The sequence below is a fragment of the Nematostella vectensis genome, chromosome 6 (assembly GCF_932526225.1).
Source record: "Nematostella vectensis chromosome 6, jaNemVect1.1, whole genome shotgun sequence".
Taxonomy (NCBI): domain Eukaryota; kingdom Metazoa; phylum Cnidaria; class Anthozoa; order Actiniaria; family Edwardsiidae; genus Nematostella; species Nematostella vectensis.
Genome location: NC_064039.1, coordinates 2,151,035 through 2,175,663, shown reverse-complemented (window position 1 = coordinate 2,175,663; position 24,629 = coordinate 2,151,035). Strand labels below are relative to the sequence as shown.

The window sequence follows — 24,629 nt, the reverse complement described above, 5'->3', positions numbered from 1 at the left end:
CTGTAGAGCTACCCACAACCCAAAAAATTCATAAATGCAAAATAAACAAAACGAGATGAAGATACTCAGGCGTCAGTCTAAGGGATAAATGGTCTTGAAGGTATGCATCCAACAAGGAGATAGCAACTACTCTTTAGCCAAATAATCGCTTTAGTCCTTTGAAAAATTTCAAATCGAACAAGGAAAATCATCAGAACTATCCTCTCAACAAAAATGCTCAAAATACCACAAAAGGGGGAGAGATCAGCAAATACTGCTCAAGACACAAATAGATAAGTACTTTTATTCTGATCCTCGAGGTCCATTTCAATGGCCTCAAAACACAATGTCCACTCCTTGAAGGCGTGTGAAACCATCTTTCTGCCATAACAGATTGCAAAGCATTCTGGGAGATACAAATATACATCAACTTGTGCTCGCATTACCACAGCGACAGGGGATTAGAGATGGGGGTATATACAGCGACAGGGGATAATAGAAAGCATTTGATGCTTTCTATTAAACGCGTTAGAAATATATTAACTGCGACCACAAGGCGGCAAAAGGTAACTAGTGAGCACAGAGAGGAAACAACATGTCTGATAAATTTGACAATTCTCTTTAAAGGCTGACAATGGTTTCTCGAGTGTCTCTTAACACACTTCGAGTAGCGCTATGTTCGTTTACGTTTATTGTATCAGTAGTTTGGCTGACGATGTTGACAGGTGATCCTTGCACGTGGAAGATAGCGAGTCCGTCCACTTGTGTGAAGAAAGAACAACAACCCTCTGCCATGGACCCTGCTGTGTTACAAGGACTTAATCACCACATCTGGGTGAATATCTGCGCCTCCAGCATCGCCCTTATCTGCGAGACGCCCTTGTTCCCAAATGTACCGTCGTACCGCAGGTTTATCAGAACAACTGAATACTTCTGGCCAGACAAGAAAGACTTCGCGCAACGAGTCTTTGGTTATTTGCAGCCGGATGAATCGGGGTTTTATGCATTTGCTATTTCATCCGACGATTCGTCAGAGCTTTGGTTGAGTAAAGACCAGCATATACGAAATTCAGCGCTAGTAGCGCACGTGGGCAATAAGAGAGAAACGGAGTGGACGGAATTTAGAGACTTCGTAAAATTTAAAAGTCAAATTTCACAAGAGGTTTTTCTTGAAAAAGGGGAGCTCTATTTTATAGATATCGTACATGTTCAGCTTGGCGAGGGAAACCATGTGAGCGTACTATGGAAAAAGCCGGAGGAAAAGAATTTTACGTCTATCTCAACTAAACATCTTCTACCCTTCTTTACAAATGATGAACATATGAATGGGAAATTCGACTGGAGGGTCCCACAAACTAACGCATGTAAAAACCTTGACAACCCGTATAACGGATTTCTAAACGCCACAAACAACAAAATCTCTGATTGGCAATCGTTCTCAAAGGTGCTACCACATTGTGATGATTACGTTGCGACACCAAAAGTGCGAATCAACCAAACAGGTGACGCGCTTGGTAAACACTACCATGAGACTTACATGTATCCGTACATCATGCGTATGCACAGTTTGTACTTATATGAAGGCTTTTGGAGGACGCGTGAGCTGAGCAGAGAGGACGCTACGGAAGTGGTTACCGTGTATATGCAAAAACTCTACCAGACGTTCGGAAGGTTAGTTAAGCAAGGGCTTTTGCAAAATCTTCGAAAGCTAGGGGAAGGGGTGAATATGGTGACAGTACATGGAAAAACATTTCCCAACAAACCATTTGAGAAAAATTCCGAAACATGTTTAAAGCCCATATGAGAATTCTCGCGAGGTGATAGGCATATAAAGGTGTATTAAGAAAACAAGGTACTTGAGACCCTTCAACGACACGAGCTGATTCCATACGAGTGATTCGCTATAATCTTCTATTGGCTCACTGAACTTCTTAAGGGAACCTCCCACTTTAAATATTAGTATCAGGCGGGGTTTAGAAAAAATACGACGTGTTTTTAGGGGTGCTAAGCACACAGATATTCTTGTTTTCTTGTTTCTCCTCACTACTTAAAACACTGCTCTTTTGCCTTTCAGCAAATACAAGCTAATCACTATTGAAAATGTCGAAAAGAAAATCTTTGAGAACGGAACACGCTATCTCCTGGAACTAACATTAAACGACACTGTAGCTAATAGTGAAGTACATCTCTCGAACTACGTCTACCAGCCAACAAACTCTAGCGAACTCTGCAGTCCAGAGTCCAGTCAATGGAACAGAAAGGCGATAGTGACTTTTGTCATCACCGTAAAGAACCAAGGCCCCTGGGTACATTTGTTCCTCGAAAACATCGCACGACTCGTACACGAGACGAGAGATAGAAGAATACGGGTTGTAATCTTTGATTACGAAAGCCACGATCTAGATTTAGTGGACGCTGTCAAAAGGAGTGGAATCGCTGAGATTGTTAAGGTGGGTAATTAATGTTAATGGAGGGTACCAAGTACCATGGTAACTCGGTGTAGGCGAACAACGAAAATCTAAGTTAACAGTTACACACTTGACAAAAGTCTTAAAGAACACGCGGTCCTGACGTTTGTTCGTCACAAAATGACGGTAGACGAATTTGTACAGACAACCCGAAAAGCCCCTTCATCTGGGAAGGAAAGCATGGCGAAATGGATTTTGGGACCTTTTGGCTTGACAGTAAATCAAGACTAAAATTATATTCATGTTCTTTTATACCTCAAGACGCTTCCTCCGCGCCAAGGCTCCGAAAATGACAATTTAAATAATAAATATTTCTATAGTTTTTTAAATGTCCAATTTGTTTTGTTTATTGCAGACGGTTTCTAAACCGGGCAAATACTCAAGACGAGAGGCGTTCAACGTCGCTATGAATCTCGTGACTGACCCAAACAGCATCGTGCTTCTGACAGATCTACATCTTGAAATGACAAGTCTACTATTAAATGACATTAGAAAGGTAAATATAAACACCCCTCCCCTACAGCTAACACCAGTTCTCCACCCCTCCCCTACAGCTAACACCAGCTCTCCACCCCACCCCTACAGTACATCTGTCTACGCCTTGGTATGACAAGGTGCACCTACAAAGGCTCCGTAAGGGCAGCCCTCTCCCCGTGCCGTGCAGGATCTGCGGCATAGGGACGCAGTCGGAGACCCGGCTGTGTCGCCCCTGCGGAGCGAATCGTGTAGGGCAGAGGATGCGCGGCACCGAGAGGCGCGCTCGGGAATGGTTCGCACTCGTCCTATCTGACATCGCAGCCCGCGATACGGGCAATTAGAGATGGTGGCACAAGGCATACCCAAACACTCGTCCCGCCGGCTGTGATACGGGCAATTAGAGACTGGGTGGCACAAGGCATACCCAAACATGGACGCCTACATAGAGGAGGTTCTCAATAGCATGCCTGACAAAGAGGCGCCTGCCGTACTAGCAGGGCTGGTCCAGAACATCCTGTACGAGGACATCCCCGACGATGTCAAACACAAGCTGCTTAAGCCGCTCGTACCGGCGAAAGCGTGGAAAGAGGAAGTCTGGTGCGAGTTCGACCCATTGCTGCTGGAACGGCGGCAAGAGGGCCCAGAGGGCTAAGACCCCGAGAAGTACTATTCTCTCTTCGTCGGCGGCGCCCATCTTCGGTTCCCAAGCGTGGATGCCATTCTTCGGGGCCAAGACATAAGCGCCGGTGTTTACCAGGAGATACGAGATCTTGGTGGAGCAGGTGTCATTGCTCTAAAGCCGGTTATGCGGGGGCCTGATATTAATGACGATGGCTCGGTGTGGTGGGTCTCGCCCGAGCGAGAGTCTCTGCGGGCAAACGCAGTGTTGCCACAGGTGCTTGAGATGGTAGATCCCGACCGGCGTTACAGGCTCTTTACGGTCGTTGGTAAGGCCCCCGCAGAGCCATTGGCGCCAATCACAGAGGAGGAAGGGCGCTCGGAGCACAAGATCGGTGGGTCATTAGTCAAAAGAGGGGACCAAATTGCAGTCGGCGCCTTGGAAGGCATCGATGCGGGTATTTGGGAGAAAGGACGAGAGTACCTCGTCTACGTGAGATACGAGCTTCGCCCTTTACTTGAGCAAAATGGTGAGCCTGGGCCAATGTTTGAGCGAGAGGGGGGTGACACCTTCCCTTACTGTGTTGTGAGTTATGTTGCCGACTTCTTGAGGAATCGCGGCACCTCGCGCTCCCTTGGTCTAACCAAGACACGAGGCAAGATCCTCGAGCGATATGACAAGAAGCTGGCCACTACGGGATGCACCAAAGAAGACCTCTTTGAGATGGAAAAGAAGCTCGAGGTAAAGCTAGTAGCCGAGGACGCCCTGGGTAACGTTCTGTGGGACTCGGGGAAGTACAAGACTAAGGCGAGGGTCACTATCGCTTGCCACAATAACCACGCCTGGGCGGAGCTCCCGACCGGACCACCCGCGATCACGAGCGTCCACGGCCTAGACTTCGAGGATGAGGGGGAGCTTCGTTCGTTATGTCAGGAGAAGGCAGCGTTTCACGCTACCAGTGCCGCCACAAAAACGCGCGAGGCAAAAGTGCGAGAGGTGCTCATTTGCTTTATAAACAGGGCGATCCCCAGAAGCACGAGGGTCTGGCTGTGCGAGCGTGTTATAGTCACGCACGAAGGCAAACTGTACCATTCGGGACAGGACGGAGCGGCTATCGACAGGGCGTTTACAGACGAAACAGGATATGATCCTCAATGGCTCCCTGATGACCGCCCAGCCTACCAAGAGTACACCGAAGCCACGCACTCGATGGGCGGTGCAATAGGGTATCGCTTCAAGAAGTGGGCCCAAAGAGAGAACATCAGGATAACGCCCCTTAAGTACAGGGACGTCTGGCGAGCGGCGCAGGTTGAGTCCAAAGTGTGGAATAGCAAGGAAAACTTAGGGGCGCAGCCTCATGCGCACATCGACATGCGTGCGGCGTACCTAGGATGCGAGGACAGTCTCTCCGGCGGCGCCTCGGACGCCATTGATTTGGTACGGAAATACGGCTTCCCTACGAACGTGTATCGTATCGCGGATGTTGTGGGACGGCCATTGAGCGAGGTTCTTCAACTAACCGGGGCCATTCAGCTGACCGAGTGGGAGTTCTCTGAGGCCTGCCACCCCTACACTTCCGGGAGGGTAGGGCAGCACTTGGAACAAAACGAGGGCTGAATCACCACGCGAGAGCTCAAGGACCTGTTAGACTCGGGTGACCTCGTCATGGCCACGGCTAGGGGGGTGTTGTATAGCGTCGGAAAAAAGGACTCCATCAAGTTCCCCCACTCTATCGCGTGCCGCCCCGGCGGCGAAGACTCGCAGTACCCTGAGGGTCGAGATCTCGCTGTCCGTTTCGTAGGCAAGTGCGCTCGCCATGGCGACGAGTCCTCGATCGTAGTCCGCGACCGTGAAGAAGCCGCGTATCTGTCAAACCTCCTTGCGGGCACTGACCACTTACTTAACTTCGAGCATGCCGACGGGGCTCATCTGATCCAATACAAAGACGGTGTCCGACGCTCACAATGGTACCATATCAGGGCCTTCGTCTTGGCGTACACAAACATAGTGTTGCGACGCATGTTGAGGCGGATCCCTCGCGAAGACGCCCTCCAAGTGTGCACAGATGCCATATACGCAAAAGCGGAATCCGAGGTATGGAGAGTGGCGCCACAAGAAGCCTGGGTACGAGTGGCGACCCGAAGCGGCTTGGGGTCCGAAGAAGTCGGGGAGCTTGGCCAAGGAGCCAAGCACTGCGCCGAGTCTGCCGTGCGATCTAGTGGCCGCAGCCTCTGTAAAGATGTATCTAGCCGGCCAAGGAGGATCGGGGAAGACCGAGTGGGCGGTCAGCATGTTCCGCGGCCGCAACGTTGTGGTGCTCACCCCAGAGAACGACCTCGCCCACGACCATCGCAACAACCCGCGCCTCGCAGTGAAATCTCAAACCTACCACCACTACCTCTGCATACCAGCGGAGAAGCCGATAGAGGAGTTGTGGCCCTCCGAGCTGGGGTACAAACTCGACCGTCTCGCAGAAGTAATCATCATTGACGAGTGCTGTAAGGTACAGACTAAAGTGCTACGCGCCATCCTAGGGTATCTCGCCACGCGGCCGTGTCAGGTAGTGTGTTGTGGCGACTATGGGCAGGTCCCGCCCTGGGGAGATAAAGAGGGGCCTCACGATATGCTCAAGGCGTGGGCACAAGGAAACATCCGCTGGTTCGAGTCCGACTACCGCTGCCAGTGTGAAGACTGCGGAAAGCCGTACAGTACATGCGACTGCGGCTCTGCCGCGCCCTCCTCCAGGCTCCACGACATAAAGGGCCGGATTTGCTGTCAGCCAGATTCCCAACAGCTTGAGGCATTTCGAGAGGAGTGGGATGGGGTGGTGTTCGACGCGGCGATTGAGCTGGCCCACCCAAGCGATATGTGGGTGTGCTCGACCAACAAGATGGGGGCTCTTGTTCAGCAGCGATTGATAGAGCACCACAGGAAAAACTACCCCCGACTGTCAGCAACCATCCGCTTTGACCCTGATCCTAGCGTCGCGCATCGTTATCGCAAGCAAGAGCGGCCAGTGCCCGTGCCAGGCAAAAGGGGTGAGAAGGTCGACGCATACAAAGTCACGGTAGTTCCTCTCGACGCGGTCCTTAACGGGCATCCCCTCGAGTGGAAATACGCGGGCTGGGGAACCGTCCACCGCGTGCAGGGCAAGACTATTCAGACTCCAAGACGTCTATTTATCATAGACCACAGCTTAGAGGGCTGGATCACGAATGCTGTATACACAGGCATCTCCCGCGTGCGGCACGCCGACCAGATAGTCCGCGTGATCCCCCCCCCCCCCGATAACATCCCCGGTGCCTTTTTTCCCACAGGACTGCAGGCTACGCCCAGTGAAGAGCTCATTATAGCGCGAATCAAGCGATACGCTATAGACGACAGGCAAAAGGGCCGCACAAAGTACACGGGATCGCACCACGTTCTGACGGTAGACCACGTACTCGGCATGATTGCTGACGCGGAAAAGAAGTGCACGGCCTGTGGCACTCAGCTTCTGCTTCAGGGGTACACCAAGAGCCATCCCCAATGCTTCAGTATCGACCGGCTGGACGACAGTCAGGGTCACTACAAGTGGAATGTCAGACTCACGTGCCTTAGCTGCAATAGAAGGCACAAGCGTTGATCACGCTGGCGTGACGCCACGCAACTGCGGACACGTGAAGCCGTGCTTAGAGTACGTCGTGTAATACAACACTGGCTGTCCGGGCTCCATAACCCTCTTTAGTATTGGGTATGCCACAGTATGTGGTACAGTACACTACTACATGGGCAGGATCTTCTGGTCCTCAAGGTAACCCTTCAAAGCGACAGCAGCTGCAACGGCGGCAGTCATTTTTGCGTAGTTCATGGCGTTCGCGGAGGGGTCTTTGGTGAAGTCTTCGCGTAAGATCTTGCGCCCAACCCAGCCGATACCGACGACGAGGCCGGTTATGACTGCGGCGTCGGTGATGGTCTTTGTAATCTTGCTTTGCTGCGTCGTCGACATTGCGATGCACGGACGTAGGGATATGGGTGGGGCCCTTGAGTTTAAATGTCTGCTTACTCCATTGCTAACAGTCGAGATTTGCACTGTCCGGGAGCGCGAAGCGCTGTCGCCGGAACAGCAAGCGGTCGATCCTTGATCTGCTGTGCGGCCGCCAGCGGCGGCCTTGCTGGCGGAGTCACGTCGTCGGTACCTTCGGTAGCAAGTGGATCGGTAGCTCGCTGATTAACAGCTGGTGTACGAGTGAACGCGGCAGCTAGCTCCCGCCTACGTGTGTAGAGGCCGATAAATGACACTAGAAGACCAGCAACCCCGATAACCGAGCTAGCCGACCAAGCAGAGTTGCTTTCCGGGACTGGTGTGTGTGCCGAAGGCCCACGCCATCCCCTGCGACTCGCTAGCGACAGGCGACTCAACGTATTGCACGACACGAAGTGTCTCTTTCGTCGCTCTGTTAAGTCGGTTCCACTTTGCCAAGCGCCTTCAAGCTTCGACTCGTCCAGGGTGTTTAGGTCGGGTCGCGGGTGGTTCGGGGCTCGTGATTCTCTCCACTAACACCGAAGGCGTACGTGCAGGTTCATGAGCAGTTTTTTGATGATGCTCAGCAGCTTGTTTGTCAGGTTCCGCTGATCCGTGATCCGTTTGCTGTTCCGTTCCGGCAGGCTGAGCACTAGTACTTCCTTGAGGTCCCTCCATTTGTGATGCAACAATTTGGTTGCTGAGGAAGTGGCAAGCTTTCAAATGAACGTCTATTCTGGGATGGCAGACTCGCCAGTGTGCGTTTGCGGGCAAACCACTGGTGAGTCCGCGACTGCTACCTCGTGTTGACACCGCGTGTCAGCGCTTGCCGTTCCGGCAGTGTTCACATGACGTGCTACGTGTAACGCCCCGACGGCTAAAGCCATCAAACGACCGCAGCGTAGAGACAGGCTTACGCACAATGTGCGGAGCTCGTTGTTGATGATGTAGTCGGGCACTAGGTCATTGTGAAGACCGACCACACTGTCTATTGGCAGCGCCATGCCTACTAGCTTGGCCGTAAGCTTCAGAAAGCTGCCTGCCAGGGCGTCTGTAGTCCGGCTGGCTAGAGCGGCCCCGTACCGCTTCTCCTACTTCCTCACCTCCTCGGCGCTCATGCGTTTGACGCCGTCGTGAGTCAGGGCCTTGCCTACCATTCCTCTCGACTCCCCCGAGACTACGAGAACCGCGAGTTCCCCCCTCGCGCCTGCTATCTCAGTTTGCTCACCTCCGGTAGCCGTCCCGGCTGGCTGCGCCGAGCAGCCCAGCGCCCCGACGGCCGAGAGGCCGGCGGCGCCCCCCCCCCAAGAAGACTCTCAAAGTATTCGTCGCTCATCATGCAACCTAGGGTGTAACACGTGTGTACGTTTCACGTGCCTTGAGGGCGGTGTGATCGATGCGTATATATATATATATATATATACGTATACGTGGGCGGTGGTTTACTGCGCTTACCCTTCAACTAGGGCGATGGTATAAGGGTGACGCAAGCAAAACTCTAACTTCGAGGACTTTTTCGTATTGAGGGCCTTCATGTACTCTTTCATCTTCTCTTCTGAGAGCTCCGCGCCGTAGTCATGCAGGATAGCTTTCATGTCCGCCTTGCTCGGCGTATAGAAGACCACCAAGGCCGCGATGTTCTCACGGAACGGCTTCGTGATTCTGGTGAGCTGCTGCGTGATCACCCACACGCTAATACCCACGTGGCGCGCGCTGAACGCCAAGTTGATGAGCTGGTCAGAGCGCCTCTTTACGTCTTTCGAGGCCGCACAGTCGTCGAGTATGATCAGCGTGTTAGTGCCTTCGAAGACGGCGGATGCAAACCTCAGCAGTATGTCGATCTGACCCGCCTCAGGTGTGACGACAAACAGACGATTGTCGCCCTCGCCGAAGCCGTCGTATGTTTTGATGTAGACAAAGATAGGGCACACGAGTACTATGTAGTCAAACTTGCCCCGGAAAGGGCCGCGCAGCCGGTCCACTATGAATCGGGTCTTCCCGCATGACGTCCCACGATGAGAGCGTTAAATGGGATGTTTTTCGGGTCCATACCGCGATGACGCAGCGCTTCGCGCAGAAACACGTTTCGGTGTCTGTGCTCAGTATTGTATGGACTCTAGCTGTCCGTTCATAAGGTTCATTTGGGCGTCGGCCACCACAAACTCGTGACAGTTAACGGTACCCGTGCCGCTTGCCGTGCGTTTTATCTCGAGGTGCACACCGTCGCGGGTGTTGACGAATCGGCGACCACCCCCATGGATAGCACTGTCGTCTGTCGTTCGAAGGTCGATCCACAGAGCAAACTTGTTATCGCCGTAGAACGACTCGGGGCTGACTGCCGGGGCGGCAGGCGCTCCGCTGTGGAGCGGAGGGGCGGACGAACCGCCTTTTCGCCTCCCTCCAGAAATCCGTGGGGCGTAGTCCCTGGCTGAAGACCTTGTTTGGCATGCCGTCGATTGTAACGCGAACGCTCTTGATGTCGGGGTACACGAACTTACTTAGTCCACTCATAGACCTTCGCGGCAGGTTGACACTCTCGTTGATTATGCTGTCCGTCCCTTTGCTAATCACGAAGGTCTTGCGGAGGTTTAGTTGCTCGTAGAAGAACGTTGTTCCGTTTTGGTAGGCGGCGGCTGCAGACCGGGCGAGGTTGTCGTCCCTCAGGCTTTCGTATTCCAGCTCTAGATTTTTGATGCCGTAGGAAATTTGGTAGCATCGCTTTCGACTACTACCTGGTCAACCGTAGCGAGCGTGATCTCGAAGAGCAGCGCCTCGGAGAGCGCCCTTGGGTACAGTACGCCGTGGTCCGTCAGCAGAGAATGGTCTAGCGGGATGGTGTACTTCGCCCCGTGGGCGGCGTTTAGAGCGTTCTCCTTGGCGTTACTAGTCGCTTTACCGCCAGCCTTGGAGCGAAGCTTGCGCATGTTTTCTGACTGTATGCCCTGCTCCAGGCGGTCCTCTCTCTCGACCTTGGACAGGTAAAGCTTCTCATACGTCTTGAAGACATCGTAGCGGCTGGTGTCCTGGAGCGTTTCTCCTGCAAACGTGATTTTCAGGCGGCTCACGAGATTTCGGCCGACGTTGTTCACGACGGTATTATTCGCTTGGCCTGAGATAAAGAGATCGAAACCGACCCTCATGGAGCCAGGCACGAGCGTGACGCCTTCCGATAGCTTTGGGACCGCCACATATAGCGTCTCGCCGGGGGAAGCCGTCGACGGGTTGAGAGTGACCCGGTGAACAGTTCTCTCGGCTTTCAACCCCAGAGGAGTTCTGGGTGTTCGTTGGGGGTCAAGTTTATCGCTGACTGACATTCCTATTACGAATATTATATATATAATATATAATATATATATACATAAAATACGAAGCCGCGTGGCTATGGTGCGGACTGTTAGACATGTCTAATATAGCGTAGCACGAGTTATGCGCACGCATCATGGGAGATGTTGACGTTGACATTGACGATACCTTACCTATCCCGTTTGACCCCGACGATGGGGAGTCGATCCCATAGACGAGCACGTCATCGCGGGGGGCCCGGACGCAGACGACCGCTGAAACCCTCGTTCACCACAGAGGGTGCAGCGGCAAGACTCGGTCTCCAGTCCCTCAGGGAGAAATACCCAGACCTTAACGAGAATCTGATACGTTTCCAGTCAGACCGGAGGGGAAAGACGCTAATACAGCGTCTGAAAGGCTTCAATCTGGCGATGGGGTCCGTGGCAGAGACAGACGCGGTCATCCAGGAGAACACAGAACGAGTCCAAGAGCTGCAAGGGGTGGTAGCTACAGACAGGGAGACCATCGACGACCCTAACACGTCAGAGAGTCGCCCCCAAGAGGCCCGTGAGCGCAACGAGGAAAGGCTATCCGAGATCGACGAACTAGAACGCGAAAACCGAGAGCTCGAGAACCGAAAGCCGCTCAGAGAACGCATCAAAGCCATCTTTAAAAAGTACGGCTTTATCTTCACCGCTATCGGGTTGGCCGTAGCGACGACGATCGCGGCCATTGTGACGTCGCTCGGCAAAGCAATCATCGGAACAAGTAATACGCCGCGGCCATCGCGAGTGCCGACAACCCCGCCTTGAGGGCGGTGTGGTCACTCTTTTCGCCCGGTCCGGGTGCGCCCGCCGTCCCGGCGGCAGTCATGCTATGCGCAGGATGCATACGTGGAGAGGGGGCAGGCGCCGCGCCCTCTGCGTGCACTTTTGCAGGTGCGAAAGCCTTGCTTCGCCGCCGGAACGGCACGCGGTCGATCCCAGGATCAGTCACGTGTTGCACCCTAGGATGCCCACCGGCCATGTTATGAGCACCGACTGGCTTTGTCTCGGTGTTGATCGCGTTTGCGCCGAGCGTCATGGAGTCTGTGGCTTTCTGCAGTTTATTGTTGTAGCCCACGACGCTTTGCGTGTTTATCACCAGATCGCTCGGCACCAGCCACACTCCTGGTGCGACCGCAAGACTCAGTCTCACCTTGGCTCCTGCACGGCTAACTGGTACCTTTGCACGCTTTGAGCGATGTCGTTTTCTATGATCGCGTCTTCAAGCAGCTTCGTGAACTCCGCCTGCGCCTCCATGGTCGGCCCACCGGCCCCCGCGATGGAGGAACGGACGTTTACCTGCGCGCCAAGCACTGTGTAGACGAACGCCTCGACCGAGCGATCGAGTCTTCCTAGCCCTGCTTTTGTCAGCCCCTCAGCTTTGGGAGGCGCAAACCAGCTATATTGCACGCCCCCGTGGTCGTCGTTGCATATGAAACCCACCTGCTTCCCACTATTGTACGTCTCACCTTCGTCGCTAAACAGATTGAGGTGGCTCGGGTACTCGTCCGCCGCCGTGTGGTAGCCACGGATCACGTGCACGTTGCGATACCCCTCCCCCGGGTAGAACACAAACACATCGCCTAGCCCGTGGTTCCGCCCGCCTTTCCATCGGAAGTCCGGCTTACGCGGCAAACCGAACTCTATACATAGACGCTCGAAAGCGGCCTTCTTGTAGGGGTTACCTTTTTGCGTGAACGGGCTGTCGCCAGGCAGGGCGGCGCCGAGCTCGTAGAGTATCCTCCGCGTGGTAAAGTAGACGTGAAACCTTAGAAATCCCCTGATGACAGAGGGGAGCGTGGCGAAAGCGGGGTCGGTTAGGGACACCCCGCATCCGGCGGTTGGGCACCAGACCGCAAAGTTGAGTTGCTGTGGCCAGTACCCATAGGAAGGCTCCGATAGCCACCGGCGAGACTCCTTAACGGACTTGTGCGTGACTACTGTCTCTTTGAATATGTCTCGGACCCTAGTGTGAGATCTCTAGCTGTATCTCTAGCTGCGTGAGTAGTGGGGTGATGTCTGAGGCCGTGCTCTCCACGGGGGTCGCGGGCACGGCGTAGAGCAGCTTTTGCGCGAGGTTCAGAGACCTAGGGAAACCGTGTTTTGCGCGTTTGACTTGTTCGGCTATATATTATATGGAGACGGACTTTTGAGCTCCCTTGGCACTATCGGTTCCCCATGGTGGCTACAGTTTCCCCATAGGGTTACAGGTTTTCTCCGTGGTGCAACAGGTTTCCCCATGATCTTATTGGTTTCCCCATGGCACTATGGGTCTCTATAGATCAGTGTCATGAAATCTGTCCCCTGTCTCCAAACTAATAGTCTAAATCTTACTCATTTCAGCACTGCATCCAGGGCCAGCAAGTCTACACCCCTCTCATCGTTCGACAGCTCAGGTGTTCCTCCCCCAGAGTACCCATGTGGGGGTACATTGGATATTGGGAGACCCTGGGGTTTGGGATTGTAGCCATGTATAAGTCGGACTGGGACAGAACCGGAGGATTCAAGTTTGATGACAGCAACAAGCATAAGTAGGGAGGGGAGGACTATGAATTGGTGGATAGTGTTGTTGAAGCCGGACTAGGGTTTGAACGGGTTGGCTGTCCTTATATTTACCACTATATGCATATTCGTGAAGGAATGTGGGAATAAAACGAACGTGCTTCAAGAATTTTTATCGTAAACATGCGTTGTACCTTTAATTAAAAGTTTCCCGCATCTTTCTCCCCGACATTCTAAAATAGCGGCTTATAAGAAATCGAACAGTCGGTGGAAGACAACAAGTAGATAATCGATATCAACGTCTAGGGTTTGCATTGAATATGTTCATTATTAATTCTTAAATTAAACGAAACTTGGATTTTGATTGGGATTCTTCTAGTCACCATAACATTGAGGGATTAAGTGAGATAGCAACGATGCGCATGCGCAACTTCAGTCTTTAAATAAACAGATTGTAGGCATCTTCAAAAACTTGAGGAAAAGCCAAACAATACTGGGAGGGACCCTCTAACACAGGGAGAGCACTTAATCCCTCAATGTTATGGTGACTAAAAGAATCCCAATCAAACTTCAACTTCCAGGTAAGTTTCGTTTAATTTAAGAATTCTTCTACGTCACCACATTGAGGGACCAAGTGAGATTTTGCAGCCAAGATGACTGCAATCTGCGTAAATTTCCAACACACAATGTGGACAATATTGTTGTAACAACAATGCATGTATTTACTCTAAAAATAATAGCCAACGCTATAACCAAGTCACATGTGAAAAATGAACATGTTTCAATGAAAGAGGTGAAGACAAAAATTCCACTCTAGTACTGTAGTCTATTGCTCAAACAGTTATGAATCATTTGATACAGACAGTACTGCTTTAACATAGTCGTTGTCGCTGACAACTGGCATGTTGTAATGTTTGCCAAATGTCCTCTCACTGGACCATACGGCCTTTGCAAGGATATCTGTGACATGCACACCCCCTTTCCTGGCTGCAGATGTTAATGCTGCACGGGTACTATGAGCACCAAATGCAACTGTGTCAATCCCAGCTTGTTCCATACATGACTTAATCCATCTCCTTAGAGCATCCGCACTAACAGCATGATGGGGTTTGGAGTGGGTTATGAAAAGCCTTGTTTCACTCCCCCTGAGAGGTTTCGTTCTTGCTAGGTATGCCTCCAAAGTTCTAACTGCAAATAGCTTTTCTTCACTTGGATACTTTGTCAGTTCAATGAAGGTAGACTTTACAGTAGGCCTGGACTGTTTGAGTAAACCAAGCTTGAATACAATGCAATCTGCTCTTCTTTCCATTGATGAAATGTCAAGTAAGTGGAGTGATTGCACTCGCTGTGCTGTAACGAGTGCTAGCAGCATGACAGTTTTCAGTGAGAGTTCTTTCAAGGAGAGCTCCTCATTTGCCACCCATTGCCTTAGTAAGTTCAAAACTGGTTGTACATCCCATACAAATGCATATCTGCTTTCTGTTGGCCTACATTCAAAGACTCCTTACATAAATCTTGATATCAGTGGGTGATTACCAATTGTAATTCTGCTGCCACAGTCCAAGCATGATAGGGCACTGCGTGCTGTATTTATAGCGCTATACTTCAGTCCTGAATTGTAAAGGCTAGTAAGAAATGCCAAGGCATTTTCTACAGACACCTCAGTTCTATCAATCTGTCTCTCACTACAAAAGTGTTCCCACTTTTTAAGATATGTTGCATATTGCTTCTTAGTTCCCGTTCTCCATGACTTAAGAATAATCGTCTTAGCTTCATCCGGAATGCTTTTTGTTTGTAGGCACTCCCAGAGACATAACAAGTCATCAGCCGCAACTTTGGTTTGAGTGGATGCTGTTCCATGGAGTGAGGTAGAAGTCCCTCTTTGGCAAAACCCGTGGGTGATCTATCAGCATGTTCAGAAGTATGGGAAAGAATGTCTGAGTTGGCCAAACTGGAACAAGTATTACTCCTTGTGCTTCCTCCTCTGCTACCTTCTGAAGGCATCTGCTGATCAAACAAAATGGGGGAAAAGCATAAAATATTCTGTTAGCCCAAGAGATTGAAAATGCATAAAAAAATGTTGCCTCTGGGTCTGGTCTCCATGAGACATAGGTTGACAATTGTTTGTTCAACCTCGATGCAAAAAGGTCAACCTTCATTGGCCCCATAAGCTGTTAATTTCTGTAAAAACAGTATGGTGCAATTGCCATTCTGTTTTATCATTAAACAACCTGGATTCTTGATCTGCTGCGACATTATCTTTTCCTGGGAGATGTGCAGCCTTCAGCCAGATTTTGTGCTCAATTGCCCAAAGCCATATTTCTCTAGCAATGGCGTTACATGATCTAGATTTACTGCCACCTATATTATTAACATAGCATACTGCTGTAGTGTTATCAATTTCAATCCTGATATGGGCATTGTAAACATCTTTGTATAAAGATTTTAAGGCAAAAAATATTGCTTGGGTTTCTAGGTCATTGATGGAGCAGCTGGTTTCTACAAATAACCAGCGCCCCCCTGTTCTCTTGTTGCCTAGTTCAGCACCCCATCCTTTTTTGGATGCATCAGTTCTGAGTGTCATGTCTGGATTTCCATGTGAAATCTGCTTTTCTGAATTGAGAATGTGTGTAGCCTACGATTCTAAGTCAGATTTGCATGTGTCACTTAGTTGGCACTCAGCATCAAAATTACCTTTGTTTAGATTTAGATGGTCAAATTTCTCATTCTCAAGGCTTCTATAGAAGAGCATACCCATTTCTACACCAGGAGTGCTGGCCACCATGAGCCCGATTATGTGAGCTAAATCACGAATCAGGATATGTTGCGATTTTCTTAGCATTTTCTGGCTCTCTGACTGTAAATTGAGGGCTTTTGCTTTCGTAATTTGTACTGTCATAGTAACCGAATTGATAGTAAAGCCCAGAAAATCAATCTCTTGTGTTGGTATAAACACGGATTTATCGGGGTGTATAATAAACCCCAACCTTTGAAATAGGGATACAGTCTCTTTGACGTTATTCCAACACTCCAGTTGAGTAGCTCCCTGTAGGTAGGAGTCGTCTATGTATACAACATTGACAAAACCTTGTTGCCTGAGTTCCGAGTACACATGCTTGAGAAGCTTAGTAAATTCCCTATGACAGCATGCAAGTCCATTGGGGAAACAAGTATACTGGAAAAGAGTATTTTTCCATTTAAATCTCAGATATTTCCTATGCCCAACAGCAATAGGAACTGAATGGTATGCATCCTTGAGATCAACAGATGACATAAAGCAGTTGGGCCTTATCAGTGTAATCACTAATTTAATACTCTCCATCTTAAAATGATGATATTCAACATTCTCATTGAATGTTTTTAAATTCAGTATAACTCTGTGGGTACCATCCTTTTTTGGTCTTATAAAGATAGGGGATATAAATTCCCCTGGGCAATGCATGCAGACTTCAATGATACCTTTCTCTAAGAGCTTCGCAAGCTCACTATCTATGATAGCTGCTTCTACTGAATTAGTGTGATAGATTTCCCTTGTACCTTGTTGACAATTCAATTCAAGGTCAGAAACCAAATCTATATGACTATGAAGCACAGAGTCCAAAATGGCGCTATCTGAGGTAATTTCTTGCCACTCGGGCAAGAATTCCTGTAGTCTCCCAGCCTTGAATTGGTCCACAGGTACCAAGTGAAAACTATCGTTTTCAAAACAAATGGCTGGAGCTCGACTCACCTCAGGTATAGTTTTGTTTACTGCTTCTGTTTGCTCGTCCCTCCCCTCTTTCGCCGACTGTCTTGAGGGAAGGAGCGCTTGGCTAAAAAGGGCTTAGATGAGGGGTTGGAATACCCACTGGACGAGCTTCTCGCGTAGAAGTGTTGGCCCGTCCTACAGCGACTGCTCTAGAGCGCGCGTTGTTGTTGTTATGGCGGCTTTTGTTTCTGTCTTTTCCCATCGCCTTCCTGACCACCTTGTTAGTCTTGTCAATATCATCCAAGCGTTTGGATGTGTCTCCCCCAAAAAGGAACTTATTGATCGGGACAGATGATGAAAACAGCGAAGTGTAGTCATCATTGAGGTCAGGTTTTATGCATTCACGGCGACGGCAGTTCAGCTCGTAATTTGCATAACTTAGCATTTCAATAGATGACATTTCTTTCTCGACAAGCTTGTCAAGTTCAATAACAATATCACTGTTATCGATTTTGTTTTCCTTGACTTGGGCCTGTAGATCAATAATGCCGTTGAGCTGTTTGGTGAGCTCGATTACGCCTTTCACAAGCGCACTCTGTGCACTTTGTGCGCGTGAATCATTAAAGAGCGTGTTTGTGGGCGAAGACGATATCAGATTAATTCGTCTACTTTAGTCGCCACTAGCGAGCTGCAATTCTCTGGGCGGATGATTTTTTCCATGCTTTCCTTCATCTCCGCCTCGTCAGGTTTTTCAGCCTTAAATATAATGTTGTTTACCAACTCTGCGAGTTGTGCATTTACTGACTTCTCCGTCTTTTCCTTCATGTTCAGTCTCTCAGCAATGGCGCTTAGCACGTTGTCTGAGGACGTTTTTCCCCCGCTATGGCTTGCTGCAGATTTATCTGTGGGTTGGTCCGATACCCTGGCAGCAGTTTCCTGGCCCACTGGTGAGGCACCAATGCGAGGTCTCTTGGAGGTTTTGGGCTGATTTTCATCAGCACTTTCATCTCCGCTCGATCCACTCTCACTTACTTGAAAACGCGAAACCTCTTGTGGACCCGAGCCGTCTTCGTGCTAGGACTCCTCTATTGTGGTCTGGAGCTTTGAAAAAACTATCTTGCATAGTTTCTTGGAGATTAATAATGGAGTTTGAGATCAAACTGCCAAATTTAATGAGTTCGCTCTGCTCATTTGTCGAGGCTGGTGGCGTGGTTTCGGCAATTTCGGAGATAGCAACTACTCTTTAGCCAAATAATAGCTTTAGTCCTTTGAAAAATTTCAAATCGAACAAGGAAAATCATCAGAACGACCCTCTCAACAAAAATGCTCAAAATACCACAAAAGGGGGAGTGATCAGCAAATACTGCTCAAGAAACAAATAGATAAGTACTTTTATTCTGATCCTCGAGGTCCATTTCAATGGCCTCAAAACACAATGTCCACTCCTTGAAGGCGTGTGAAACCATCTTTCTGCCATAACAGATTGCAAAGCCATCTGGGAGATACAAATAACCATCAACTTGTGCTCGCATTACCACAGCGACAGGGGATTAGAGATGGGACCGCAAAGCATTGTCCGAAAGCTTGGATTCCGCTGACTAGGTACAGCGGTGTTTGTCTTTGACGGGCTGAAAAATAAAACAGGGGGGAGAGGTATCTGTTTTCGGTCTGCTTTTTGTAAATTCATCTTAAAAATAGCCAGGAGGTAATGTTAATACATAAAACTTTGCTGATTTGAATGTTTAATGAGTTTTGGAGCGGATAAATTTTATTAAAACAGGAAGGACAACATTCTGTGGTTGTTGCTCTTTGCTTCCAAGGGCCCACATCCATTTCTCAAATTTACATCAAACGTCACATTAAAATCCAATCACAAAGAACAATGTTTCACATAAGCGGAAAGATAGAAAACAATAATGAATAAAGGACAAAGACAAATAGACCCTGAATGAGATTTTCCCGCGATTATTTGCTAGCACTAATGCTAAATATAAACCCACCTCCAAAAACAATTTGCGCGCGTCTCGTTGCTACGAGGAGGTTCGTAGGCAGAGATACATTGCATCAAAGACAAACCCAAGTTTCGTGGCTATAAAAATTCACCGTTTGTATAAAAATATAAGCATTCACTCTAGATGTTATGATATATTCATCCCTATAGACTACAAAGGATATAGCGTTCCCTACGATTGTCACGGAAGTACTGAGGTTGTCAGGTCGAGTTGCTACGCACGCAACAATTCATTCTGCACCAGTCATTACTAAAATATAGACCTCCCCACTTAACACGCATTTGATGCTTTCAAGTTTGATGACAGCAAGAAGCATAAGTGGGAAGCGGAGGAGTATGAATTGGTGGATAGTGTTGTTGAAGCCGGACTAGGGTTTGAACGGGTTGGCTGTCCTTATATTTACCACTATATGCATATTCGTGAAGGAATGTGGGAATAAAACGAACGTGCTTCAAGAATTTTTATCGTAAACATGCGTTGTACCTTTAATTAAAAGTTTCCCGCATCTTTCTCCCCGACATTCTAAAATAGCGGCTTATAAGAAATCGAACAGTCGGTGAAAGACAACAAGTAGATAATCGATATCACCGTCTAGGGTTTGCATTGAATATGTTCATTATTAACCCATTGGTACCTCAATCGGACTGTAGAGCTACCCACAACCCAAAAAATTCATAAATGCAAAATAAACAAAACGAGATGAAGATACTCAGGCATCAATCTACGGGATAAATGGTCTTGAAGGTATGCATCCAACAAGGAGATAGCAACTACTCTTTAGCCAAATAATAGCGTTAGTCCTTTGAAAAATTTCAAATCGAACAAGGAAAATCATCAGAACTATCCTCTCAACAAAAATGCTCAAAATACCACAAAAGGGGGGAGAGATCAGCAAATACTGCTCAAGACACAAATAGATAAGTACTTTTATTCTGATCCTCGAGGTCCATTTCAATGGCCTCAAAACACAATGTCCACTCCTTGAAGGCGTGTGAAACCATCTTTCTGCCATAACAGATTGCAAAGCATTCTGGGAGATACAAATATACATCAACTTGTGCTCGCATTACCACAGCGACAGGGGATTAGAGATGGGGGTATATACAGCGACAGGGGATAATAGAAAGCATTTGATGCTTTCTATTAAACGCGTTAGAAATATATTAACTGCGACCACAAGGCGGCAAAAGGTAACTAGTGAGCACAGAGAGGAAACAACATGTCTGATAAATTTGATAATTCTCTTTAAAGGCTGACAATGGTTTCTCGAGTGTCTCTTAACACACTTCGGGTAGCGCTATGTTCGTTTACGTTTATTGTATCAGTAGTTTGGCTGACGATGTTGACAGGTGACCCTTGCACGTGGAAGATAGCGAGTCCGTCCACTTGTGTAGAGAAAGAACAACAATCCTCTGCCATGGACCCTGCTGTGTTACAAGGACTTAATCACCACATCTGGGTGAATATCTGCGCCTCCAGCATCGCCCTTATCTGCGAGACGCCCTTGTTCCCAAATGTACCGTCGTACCGCAGGTTTATCAGTACAACTGAATACTTCTGGCCAGACAAGAAAGACTTCGCGCAACGAGTCTTTGGTTATTTGCAGCCGGATGAATCGGGGTTTTATGCATTTGCTATTTCATCCGACGATTCGTCAGAGCTTTGGTTGAGTAAAGACCAGCATATACGAAATTCAGCGCTAGTAGCGCACGTGGGCAATAAGAGAGAAACGGAGTGGACGGAATTTAGAGACTTCGTAAAATTCAAAAGTCAAATTTCACGAAAGGTTTTCCTTGAAAAAGGAGAGCTCTATTTTATAGATATCGTACATGTTCAGCTTGGCGAGGGAAACCATGTGAGCGTACTATGGAAAAAGCCGGAGGAAAAGAATTTTACGTCTATCTCAACTAAACATCTTCTACCCTTCTTTACAAACGATGAAAATATGGATGGGAAATTCGACTGGAGGGTCCCACAAACTAACGCATGTAAAAACCTTGACAACCCGTATAACGGATTTCTAAACGCCACAAACAACAAAATCTCTGATTGGCAATCGTTCTCAAAGGTGCTACCACATTGTGATGATTACGTTGCGACACCAAAAGTGCGGATCAAGCAAACAGGTGACGCGCTTACTGAACACTACCGTGAGACTTACATGTATCCGTACATCATGCGTATGCACAGAATGTTCTTTGTTGATAACTTTTGGAGGACGCGAGAGCTGAGCAGAGAGGACGCGACGGAAGTGGTTACCGTGTATATGGAAAAACTCTACCAGACGTTTGGAAGGTAAGTTAAAGGGGCAAGGTAAAGAATGCTTTTCGTGTTATTTCAAAGTCAAAATCATGCGAAATAATTAAATAACTATCCAGGTTTATTATATAAATGGTTTGAAAATATTACTTTTAGATTTCGGAAACGGATGTACCAACCTGTTCCAACAGGATGTACAAACAAGATACTTCGCGCGAAATCCCTTTTACATAAAAATGGCTCATTTCTATGTATTACACTTGGAAGAAGTAAACAGGGAGATTTGAGGTCGTTTTGTTATTAGCATGGGGGAGAGGGAGATAATGAGGCGATAGGCTTGTAGGAGATAGTATTAGGTAGATGTAAGCGGATATCATCTGACAAATGGTCTAGCTGGGGGGGGGGGGGGGGGGGGGATAAGGTGATATGCTTGTATATAGAAGTACTATCAGGTGTTTGGCGAGTAAGTTAACGAGGGGATATCTAAACGACCAGGGAGGATTGGGATAAGTTTGGATATGAAGAGACTCTATCAGACGTTTGGAAGGTAGTTAACTAGGTACATCTGAACGACTATCATAAGACTAATGGTCTAGCTGGAGCGTGGGGATAAGGGATAGGGGATAAAAACTACCTCTGGAAGCAAGGTTAAGCATGTCTGACACTTTTTAATGTTTGGGTTGGTTTACCCTATCAAAGAACTTAGAAAATAATAATATTCTCAATAAGGGGTAGGATATCGTCATTTTGAAGTGATCTTTAACAATATCTTTTTATGTCGAGGACTCTCACGGTTACTCCTACTGGATACATCATGACAAACCTCAGTCTGTGGCTTTTTGCGCGATCGAAAATACACATGCTCTCAATTGTCATATTTCTTAGTCTTCAAAATGTTCTTCACTTCCTTTGAATATTTCTATTGACCCCTTTTTTCTACTTTTATCTAAGACCGTATTTTTTTTGCCTTTCAGCAAATACAAGCTAATCACTATTGAAAATGTCGAAAAGAAAATCTTTGAGAACGGAACACGCTATCTCCTGGAACTAACATTAAACGACACTGTAGCTAATAGTGAAGTACATCTCTCGAACTACGTCTACCAGCCAACAAACTCTAGCGAACTCTGCAGTCCAGAGTCCAGTCAATGGGACAGAAAGGCGATAGTGACCGTAAAGAACCAAGGCCCCTGGGTACATTTGTTCCTCGAAAACATCGCACGACTCGTACACGAGTCGAGAGATAGAGGAATACGGGTTGTAATCTTTGATTACGAAAGCCACGATCTAGATTTGGAGGACGCGGTCAAAACAAGTGGAATCGCTGAGATTGTTAAGGTGGGTGATTAATGTTAATGGAGGGGTATCAAGTACCATGGTTACTCGGTGTAGGCTAATCCTTAGTTGACAACACTCTCAAATTTCATAAATTAAACGCTGTCAAAACTAGACGAGTGACAGGTTGACAAAAATGTGGACGTACCGCATGACATGCGGGTTTTATTTATAGACTAAGGCTAAGTTTAAACGTCGTATTGTCCATGAGCCGTATTCAATGCAAATGCATGCGAATGAAGATGAAACAATCGACTTGATTCTTTTGCAAGCATTTGCATTGAATACGGCTCATGGACAATACGACGTTTGAACTTAGCCTAAGAAAAGAATGCCCGCTAGAAGACATTAACGGCTGATTCCCATAAAACCATGTAATTGCGCTTCAAACCAGACTGCGAGTATAAAGGTAAAGACATTAGCGAGCTCGCCGCGCACGAAGTGGTGGGAGATGAAAAGAAGTGGTTCTTTAACTTCTTCTTCTCCATCTGCGCGCAGTTTTTTTTACTCCAACCCCCTTGCTCTTGCCACGAAGGATGTGTTCGCTATGGCGATATTCTTTCCTTGCTGTCGCAGTTTAAAATCGAATACGCGTGTATCATTGGCATACAGGATGTAATAAGCTTGTGTTTAATGGGAAGAGTTTTGAAAACAACGTGCGACTGTCAGAACACAAATCCGCGTTGTGCGTCACAAACTGACGGTAGCTGAATCGCACATCCGATCCGCAACACGCCTCCTTGTGAACCTTTTGCTGGCCTTATTATGTCTTCGCCTACTCCGCACCAAAGCCCCGAACTGTCAGTTTGTTTGAAGTGAAAGTCTTTTTGTGGTGTTTGTTACAGACGGTTTCTAAACCGGGCAAATACTCAAGACGAGAGGCGTTCAACGTCGCTATTAATCTCGTGACTGACCCAAACAGCATCGTGCTTCTGACAGATCTACACCTTGAAATGACAAGTCTACTATTAAAAGACATTAGAAAGGTAAATAAAAACACCCCTCCCCTACAGCTTACACCAGCTCTACCCCACCCCACACATCTCCTTTTTAAATAACAAGATCCCCCAGCAGTTTCCTCATAGTACTATTGGTTCCCTCATAGTACTATAGGTTTCTCATAGCAGTAAGAGTTTCCCCATGGTACTTTATGTTTTCTTATGGCTAAGGGTTTCGCCATGGTACTTCAGGCTGTAAGATACTAAGGGATAGGGCTCAGATACAACGTGGATCGACATTGTATTTTTCAACGCACGTTGGAATCAGGAATCGAACTTCGAACCCGGAACCCAATGGTGAGAGACACGGAAACTTTAGAGCGACGTTCTGCCAACTGTGCCTCGCTCGCAACCCATAATATTATGAGTTTACTCGAGGGATAATAGGATTACTCATGATACTTTATGTCCGTGTCATGGAATCTGTCCCCTGTCTCCAAACTAATAGTCTAAATCTAACTCATTTCAGCACTGCATCCAGGGCCAGCAAGTCTACACCCCTGTGATCATTCGACAGGGCAAGTGCTCTTCCCCCAGGGTACCCATGTGGGGGTACATTGGATATTGGGAGACCCTGGGGTTTGGGATTGTAGCCATGTATAAGTCGGACTGGGACAGAACCGGAGGATTCAAGTTTGATGACAGCAACAAGCATAAGTGGGGAGGGGAGGACTATGAATTGGTGGATAGTGTTGTTGAAGCCGGACTAGGGTTTGAACGGGTTGGCTGTCCTTATATTTATCACTATATGCATATTCGTGAAGGAATGTGGGAATAAAACGAACGTGCTTCAAGAATTTATTAGACTGGAAGCGACTTGATCATACCCCTCCCCCTCCAAGGAAGCGAAGCGAACCATACTAGGGCGTCGCGGAGATCGGGCACGAAGGGAGCTCGGGATGTGTGCCCGATCTCCGCGACAGTGAAATATGCCAATTAAAATTAGGTAACCAGAAACATACT

General features: G+C 48.2%; 3 protein-coding genes across 3 annotated transcripts; 2 read left to right on the top strand and 1 right to left on the bottom strand.

The window, feature by feature from the left end:
• The first annotated feature begins 267 nt into the window (after positions 1–267).
• Positions 268–13,407, top strand: LOC125567901 (beta-1,4-N-acetylgalactosaminyltransferase 3-like). The gene is made up of 4 exons (XM_048728899.1): positions 268–1,650; positions 2,054–2,429; positions 2,803–2,943; positions 13,216–13,407. The coding sequence occupies exons 1-4, from the start codon at positions 614–616 to the stop codon at positions 13,405–13,407; spliced, it is 1,746 nt and encodes a 581-aa protein (XP_048584856.1). The 5' UTR covers positions 268–613.
• Positions 13,408–14,072: 665 nt separating this feature from the next.
• On the bottom strand, positions 14,073–18,124 carry LOC125568116. Its single transcript, XM_048729632.1, has 2 exons — positions 17,840–18,124; positions 14,073–15,381 (listed from the first exon to the last, which is right to left on the bottom strand). Exons 1-2 carry the CDS (start codon positions 17,885–17,887, stop codon positions 15,025–15,027), a joined length of 405 nt encoding a protein of 134 aa, XP_048585589.1. The 5' UTR covers positions 17,888–18,124; the 3' UTR covers positions 14,073–15,024.
• A 1,716-nt stretch (positions 18,125–19,840) lies between these two features.
• Positions 19,841–24,463, top strand: LOC5505377 (beta-1,4-N-acetylgalactosaminyltransferase 3). The gene is made up of 4 exons (XM_001626165.3): positions 19,841–21,369; positions 22,308–22,671; positions 23,514–23,654; positions 24,136–24,463. The coding sequence occupies exons 1-4, from the start codon at positions 20,333–20,335 to the stop codon at positions 24,442–24,444; spliced, it is 1,851 nt and encodes a 616-aa protein (XP_001626215.2). The 5' UTR covers positions 19,841–20,332; the 3' UTR covers positions 24,445–24,463.
• The last annotated feature ends 166 nt before the right edge of the window (positions 24,464–24,629 follow it).

What these genes read in the sequence shown, in the direction of transcription:
- LOC125567901 (XM_048728899.1), top strand. Translation starts at nt 614, where the DNA reads ATGGTTTCTCGAGTGTCTCTTAACACACTTCGAGTAGCGCTATGTTCG. An exon ending in CTCTACCAGACGTTCGGAAG is followed by an intron (nt 1,651 to 2,053) that starts GTTAGTTAAGCA and finishes TTTGCCTTTCAG; the next exon opens with CAAATACAAGCTAATCACTA. An exon ending in GAATCGCTGAGATTGTTAAG is followed by an intron (nt 2,430 to 2,802) that starts GTGGGTAATTAA and finishes TGTTTATTGCAG; the next exon opens with ACGGTTTCTAAACCGGGCAA.
- LOC125568116 (XM_048729632.1), bottom strand. Translation starts at nt 17,887, where the DNA reads ATGAAGGAAAAGACGGAGAAGTCAGTAAATGCACAACTCGCAGAGTTG. An exon ending in ATGCACAACTCGCAGAGTTG is followed by an intron (nt 15,382 to 17,839) that starts GTAAACAACATT and finishes TTGTTTGATCAG; the next exon opens with CAGATGCCTTCAGAAGGTAG.
- LOC5505377 (XM_001626165.3), top strand. Translation starts at nt 20,333, where the DNA reads ATGGTTTCTCGAGTGTCTCTTAACACACTTCGGGTAGCGCTATGTTCG. An exon ending in CTCTACCAGACGTTTGGAAG is followed by an intron (nt 21,370 to 22,307) that starts GTAAGTTAAAGG and finishes TTTGCCTTTCAG; the next exon opens with CAAATACAAGCTAATCACTA. An exon ending in GAATCGCTGAGATTGTTAAG is followed by an intron (nt 22,672 to 23,513) that starts GTGGGTGATTAA and finishes TGTTTGTTACAG; the next exon opens with ACGGTTTCTAAACCGGGCAA.